The 7,213-nt window shown below is 47.5% G+C and overlaps 1 protein-coding gene across 1 annotated transcript; it reads left to right on the forward strand.

The window, feature by feature from the left end:
- Positions 1-2,962: 2,962 nt before the first annotated feature.
- On the forward strand, positions 2,963-6,832 carry LOC119317120 (receptor kinase-like protein Xa21). The gene is made up of 3 exons (XM_037591518.1): positions 2,963-3,066; positions 3,298-6,209; positions 6,307-6,832. The coding sequence occupies exons 2-3, from the start codon at positions 3,320-3,322 to the stop codon at positions 6,573-6,575; spliced, it is 3,159 nt and encodes a 1,052-aa protein (XP_037447415.1). The 5' UTR covers positions 2,963-3,066; positions 3,298-3,319; the 3' UTR covers positions 6,576-6,832.
- The last annotated feature ends 381 nt before the right edge of the window (positions 6,833-7,213 follow it).

Consider the following 7,213-nt stretch of genomic DNA (forward strand, 5'->3'; position numbering starts at 1 on the left):
CGGACCTTGGGACACCATTCACCGAAGAGGAGGTCCGTTTGGCGATCCAAGAGCTCCCGGGAGACAAGGCTCCGGGCCCGGACGGATTCACTGGAGTTTTCTTCAAAGAATGTTGGGACATCATTAAGACGGAGATTATGCTTGTGATCAATAATTTCTCCAATCTGCATGTGAACAACCTCCATTGGCTCAACTCAGCCAACATTGCCCTCATCCCAAAAAAAGATGGGGCTGAAGACATCTCCGATTTTCGGCCTATCAGTCTCATTCACGCGGTTGCAAAGATCATAGCTAAGATGATGGCTACTCGGCTAGCCCCTCACATGTCCGCGCTCGTCTCCAACACATAATGTGCCTTCATTAGGAAAAGAAGTATCCACGACAACTTCATGTATGTCCGCAACTTGACCCGCAGACTCCACCGTACCAAATCCCCTACTTTGCTTCTCAAGCTAGACATCAAGAAAGCCTTCGACTCGGTTAGGTGGGATTACCTTATGGACTTGCTGCGCCACCATCACTTCCCAAGCCGGTTCTGTGATTGGATATCTGCTCTCCTTTTCACGGCCTCCTCCAAAGTTCTACTCAATGGTGTTGCTGGCGACCCAATCACACACGGATGTGGGCTTCGGCAGGGGGATCCTCTCTCCCCTCTGCTCTTTGTCCTTGCCATTCATCCCCTGCACCATATCCTAGCCAAGGCTACCGCGCAAGGCAACCTCCATCCACTCCATGGCAACCCCATCCGGGCCTCCTTATACGCTGACGATGCGGCCATATTTGTGGCTCCTTTTAAGGAAGATATACAATTCCTTGCTTCAACGCTTTCTGCCTTTGGTGAAGTCACTGGATTAGTCACCAATTGCAACAAGAGCTTAGTTGCGCTCATCCGTTGTGCCGACTTGGACCTTGATGACATCCTTCAGGCTTTCCCGGTGGTCCGAACATCTTTCCCCTTGTGGTACCTTGGCCTTCCCCTGTCGGTCACTAGACTCAAGCGCATACACTTTCAGTATCTTGAGGACAAGATTGCGGGCAAGCTGCCGCCTTGGTCGGCTATGCATGTTGCGACCCCTGGACGCATTGTTTTGGTCAAAGCTGTCCTCACAGCCATTGCGATCTACCATCTCACGCCGATGGAGCTCCCAGCTGAGGTGTGGAAAAAGATTGACAGCTTGCGACGTGCTTATCTTTGGGCTGGCTGTGACAAGGTGTCTGGTGGAAAGTGTAAGGTTAATTGGGAGCATGTTTGCAAGCCCAAGATCTTCGGTGGCCTGGGTATGCTCAATCTTGAGAAATTTGCGACCGCCCTTTGTCTTCGTTTGCTTTGGTTCGAATGGGCTGACCCTCCCAAAACTTGGTTGGGGATGGAAACGCCTTGTACTGATACTGACAGAGATCTTTTTTCAGCATCCACGATTGTGGCCATTGGTGATGGCAAAAAAGCAAAATTCTGGGAGTCATCTTGGCTCAATAGCCTCCGACCTAAAGATATCGCTCCTAAAATCTTCGAAATATCCAAAAAGAAGGCATGTTTGGTTTGTAAGGCTCTTGACAACAATTTCTGGGTCCGGCAAATTGACATTTCACAGGGGCTCACTTTGGCACATATCCAGGAGTTTGCGGTCTTATGGGAGTTGGTTACTGAAGTTGCTCTCAATCCGGATAGGAAGGACGCCATTTCCTGGAAATTCACTTCCAGTGGTGAATATTCGACGGCTACAGCATACATGGCACAATTCGAGGGCCTAGTTCTCAGCCCAACTGCTCCCACAATCTGGAAGAGTTGGGCTCCCCCAAAATGCAAGGTCTTCACTTGGCTTATCATCCAAAACCGTGTGTGGACGGCGGGTCGATTACAACGGTGAGGATGGCCAAACTGTGGACTTTGTCCCCTATGCAAACAAGTCCAAGAGTCCGCCTCCCATCTCCTCTTCCAGTGTAGGTTCACTACCCGTGTCTGGCATGCGGTGGTCGCCTGGCTCGGCATGCAGGACCACTCGCCACTGATTTGGCGCCATGAAGACACGGTTCAAGATTGGTGGCTTAAGACGATAAACTCTGGAGGGCACATCAAGAAAGCCGCTGCCTCTGTTCTGATGCTTGTCATGTGGGAAATGTGGAAAGAGCGGAACGCAAGAGTCTTTCGCAACACGGCTTCACCGACCACCATTATTGTTGCCAAGATCAAAAAGGAGGCCAATCTTTGGGCGTTGGCGGGAGCCAACCACCTGAGTGCGCTTATGTCGCGAGAGTAATCTTTCTTTCTTGCCGCTCTGCGGCTCTTGTCTAAACCTTCTCCTTAATTAATGAAAATGGCAAGCCTTTTGCCTTGTTTCAAAAAAAAAATATTTCCGGCCCAAAATTGTGTCTGGAATGCGTCGGCGCGGACGCGAAGCGGACGCGCCGCGCGTCTCCTCGCCGTCCGCCGCGTCGCCACCTGGAACAGGGCGTTCCCCTGGGCCGGCCCTGCGCCGACATTGATCGACCTCACCGGTCCTGACGCAGCCGCCGCCACCGACGAGGACGTTTAGGGCAGCGCGTCATCTAGTTTTTAGTGTTTTAATTAATGTAATGTGGACTTTCACCGGCCTTCGTGGCCGGCTTTTATGTTTAACTAAATGCATGTATTTATTTTCACACTGTTCGCAATATATTTTTTTGGCGCGCCGACGAAATGGGTCGGGCCAGCGTTAGGCGTCCGCGCCGACCCAAACACAACGCCAGACGTTTGTGTCCGCCGGACCGATCTAAACGAACAAAAAACGGACAAAAACGTTGTCCGTTTAGATCGGCCCGTTGGAGTTGCTCTTACTGGAAAGTTTGACTGATTCCAGGTCTTCGATGTAGCAGCGGTCAAGCTAAGATAAGGCGTTGGAATTTCAGATGAGATGCATGTGTGTGGATGCGAGGATGCGGCAAATGTGTTTTTAAACACCTGGGCCATGAGCCAGCTGAGCATCCAACGCACACGCACCCGCACACTTCACAGCTCGCACACCGCCACCCGGCAAAACCAAAGCAGAAACGGTTCCCGTACTGTTCTGCTCCCCCGGTCGAGCAGAGGTGCGTACCCTCTCTCTCTCTCTGATTACGTATCTCTTTTGGCTTGTATCTTGCTGTCAGACTTGTGGGTGACATTTGCTAAAGTTACTCGATTGCGCTTCAAATAACTGAGCGCTAGTCCTCGATGTTAGCACACGTATTGTTCGTTCATAGCTGCTCACAGCATATGGGCGCAACGTTTGTCCGCTAGTAAACATGCAGTTCATAACTTGCCACCAAATTTATGACCAGTTTTGCAGGTGACCAGGGCCTCATGCGTTCTCCCAAGCAACCGGCGAAGCTCGTCATGCTTTTACTGTTGGCACTGCTGCTGCTCTGTAACGGAGTTGGCAACGTCCATTGCACAAGGATCCACGAGAACAGCGTCGATCTGCACGCGCTGCTAGACTTCAAGCAGGGCATCAACAATCCTCAGGAAGCCTTGAGCAATTGGAGCACCACCACCCACTTCTGTCGATGGAATGGTGTCATCTGCACCACGACACGGCCGTTTCGTGTCTTGTCGCTTATACTCACTGAATTGGACTTAGCAGGCCAAATCAGCTCCTCTCTTGGAAACTTAACCTTCCTTGAAACGCTTGACCTTTCATATAATAACTTCGTTGGTCCCTTACCTGTCCTTGGCCATCTCCAACAACTCCAGACACTTTCTCTGAACAACAACAGGTTAAATGGGATGATTCCTGATTCACTTACCAACTGTTCCAGCTTGGACACTTTAGATCTCTCTATAAACTTCCTAGTGGGTCCAATTCCTCCGAATTTGGACTTGCTTTCAAATCTTACTTACTTAGATCTCTCAAGTAACATGCTAGTGGGTCAAATTCCTCCGAAACTAGTTTCTCTATCAAAGCTGGTCACATTAGATCTCTCCCATAACATGCTAGTTGGTCCAATTCCTCCGAATCTGGACTTGCTTTCAAATCTGACTTACTTAGATCTATCTAGAAACTTGCTAGTGGGTCAAATTCCTCTGAAAATAGTTTCTCTACCAAAGCTGGCCACATTAGATCTCTCTACTAACATGCTAGTGGGTCAAATTCCTCCGAAGTTAGGCTTTGTTTCAAGTCTAGAATACTTCAGTTTGGCATCAAACAAACTCGAGGGAAGCATTCCTAATGAGCTTGGGCAATTGCCTAGTTTACAATACTTGCTCCTGGGAGAAAATAATCTTTCAGGTGAATTCCCGCATTCCATCTTGAACAGAAACCTTTCTGTTTCTCTCCTATATCTAGGCTTGGAGCTGAATATGCTAGGCAAGGTATTGCCACCTAATATAGGTGACCTTCGGGGTCTCGTACACCTTACAATGAGTGGCAACATGTTTGAAGGGCACATCCCAGCTTCCCTAGGCAACGCCACAGGATTAAAAGTAATAGACTTATCAGCTAACAATTTCACCGGGCAAATTCCTAACTCTTTTGGAAAGCTCTCAAATCTGACTAATCTAAACCTTCAGTATAACCAGCTTGAAACAAGGGACTGGGAATTCTTCAATGCATTGACGAACTGTCGTTCTCTAAACTCACTCTCACTGGGTTTCAACCAGCTGCAGGGATCTATACCGCAGTCTGTCGGTAACCTATCCAACAAACTAGAAAAACTTACTTTGACTCAAAATAGCTTATCAGGACAAGTACCCCAGAGCATCGGCAACCTTAGTGCATTAAATCAACTGGCACTAGGTATAAACAACTTAAGCGGCACAATAGAAGGATGGATTGGAAACCTAAAAGGCCTTGAAGGATTAACTCTCCGCTCAAACCGCTTCACCGGCCAAATCCCACCCTCTATTAGCAATCTTACTCGGTTGATAAATCTTTATCTCTATGATAATCAATTCGAGGGCCTCATACCCCCCAGCCTGGGAAACCTCCCACTCACACAGCTAGTCCTTAGCTCTAACAATCTTTACGGGTACATACCACCCAGCTTAGGAAGCCTCCAACAGCTTACGTCATTGAATCTTAGCCACAATAATCTCCAAGGTGAGATACCTCAGATTAGCGCCCTTAAGCAACTCACTACTTTAGATCTTTCTTCAAATAAGCTCACAGGGAGTATTCCAGATTCTTTGGGCCAATGTTACGGCTTACGGAGTCTGCAAATGGACCAAAACTTTCTGTCAGGAAACATCCCAATAGCTTTTGGCAAACTGTTGTCTCTGAGTATACTAAATCTATCACACAACAACTTGTCAGGCACCATCCCGTCGGCTCTAAACAAACTAGAGTTCCTAAACCATCTTGACCTTTCATATAATCATCTTGAAGGAAAAATACCCAGAGATGGAGCATTCGAAAATGCTACGGCTGTTTCACTTGAGAACAATTGGGGGCTCTGCGGAGGCGCCGTGGATCTTCACATGGCTTCATGCACAACCATTTCCAAGAAAGAAGAGGAGAGACGATACCGTTTGATTAAAGTATTGATTCCAATATTTGGATTCTTGTCACTGGTACTGTTGATCTACTTTGTACTCCTTGAGAAGAAGATGCGAAGGGCAAATGATACATCAGCTTCATTAGGCGAGAATTTTCTGAAGGTTTCTTATGCGGATCTAGCACAAGCCACATCAAACTTCTCTGAATCTAACCTGGTTGGGAGAGGAGGTTATGGCTCTGTCTATCGCGGAAAGTTAAAGGATTCTAAGGTGGAAGTGGCCGTCAAGGTTTTTGATCTTGAAATGCATGGAGCTGAGAGAAGCTTTCTGAAAGAATGCGAGGCACTGCGAAGCATTCAGCATAGAAATCTTCTTCCCATCATAACTGCTTGCTCGACGGTAGACAATACAGGCAATGTTTTCAAAGCTTTAGTTTATGAGTTCATGCCTAATGGGAACCTAGACACATGGCTGCATCACAGAGAGGACGGGAAGGCTCATAAACATTTAAGCTTAGCTCAAAGATTAGACATAGCTGTTAACATGGCTGACGCACTGGATTATCTACACCATGACTGCGGAAGACCCACCATCCATTGTGACCTGAAGCCCAGCAATATTCTTCTGGATGATGATATGACCGCTCTTTTAGGAGACTTTGGTATTGCAAGTTTTTACCAAGATTCCAGGTCAACATCACCTGGTTCAGTGAGTTCATCATCAGTCGGTATGAAGGGTACTATTGGATATATTGGTCCAGGTATGTTTATGTTGGTTTCTTGTCATACCTTCAGTACATCTCAGGCAATCCAATACTTCAATACATAACTGTATCTTATACATGTATCTCTCTTTAGAGTACGCGGGAGGTGGCCGCCATGCATCAACTTGCGGAGATGTTTACGGTTTTGGGATAATACTGCTGGAAATGATGACCGGAAAAAGACCAACAGATCCATTGTTCGAGGATGGAGTTAGCATTGTCGACTTTGTGGAGAGCAACTTTCCACATGAAATAGTTCGTGTCATTGATGCTAATCTCAGTGAAGAATGCAAGGAATTGCTCAATCAAAGAAGATTTCAGAAAATTCAGTTCATCAATGTTTGCTATCTGTGCTGCAACTAGCACTTTCCTGTACGCACCCAGTACCAGGCGAAAGAATGAATATGAAAGTGGTGGCCAGCAAAATGCATGCAATTAAAACATCCTATGGGGGCTGCAATGCGCAAGAGTGAAGAGTGTCCTTCACTAGAATTAGAGTGACTGCGAACGTGCTATGTAAGTGTAACATTGTAACCAGCATAATGAATCTGTAGTGTACACTTACATGTGTGTACGTATATATATTTAATATATTTTGTGTACTCCTCGGAGTATATGTACGCCTATATTTAATACCAGAACGGTCAAGCCATGGACAGACGCTGGGGCAATCAGAGGAATACCAGAACGGTCAAGCCATGGACAGACCAGAGATGAAAGGACGAGATGATTTCTTGGAAGGAGAGGACCAGGAGGAAGAGAAAGAGATGGAACTTGCTAAGGTCAATCTGGAGGAGGCCGGTGTGTTCCAGGACCAAGTGTTCGACAATAAGAACGTGCAGAAGCATGTTGAGGAGGTGGACGATGAGGACCTCATGGAAGGTATGGAGGCAACCGACCCAGGGGCCGCCGGTCAACTGACGGGGCCAAGTGTGGCGCCCCGTCAGGAGCAATGAATTCCATAGTGTGGAACTGCCGTGGTGCGGGGAACGCCTCGACAG

This window comes from Triticum dicoccoides, chromosome 6A (assembly GCF_002162155.2).
Source record: "Triticum dicoccoides isolate Atlit2015 ecotype Zavitan chromosome 6A, WEW_v2.0, whole genome shotgun sequence".
NCBI classification, from domain to species: domain Eukaryota; kingdom Viridiplantae; phylum Streptophyta; class Magnoliopsida; order Poales; family Poaceae; genus Triticum; species Triticum dicoccoides.

Bases quoted from the DNA above. Each gene is read 5' to 3' on its own strand.
- LOC119317120 (XM_037591518.1), top strand. From the start codon at position 3,320: ATGCGTTCTCCCAAGCAACCGGCGAAGCTCGTCATGCTTTTACTGTTG. The intron at 6,210-6,306 runs GTATGTTTATGT...ATCTCTCTTTAG, and splicing joins TATTGGATATATTGGTCCAG to AGTACGCGGGAGGTGGCCGC.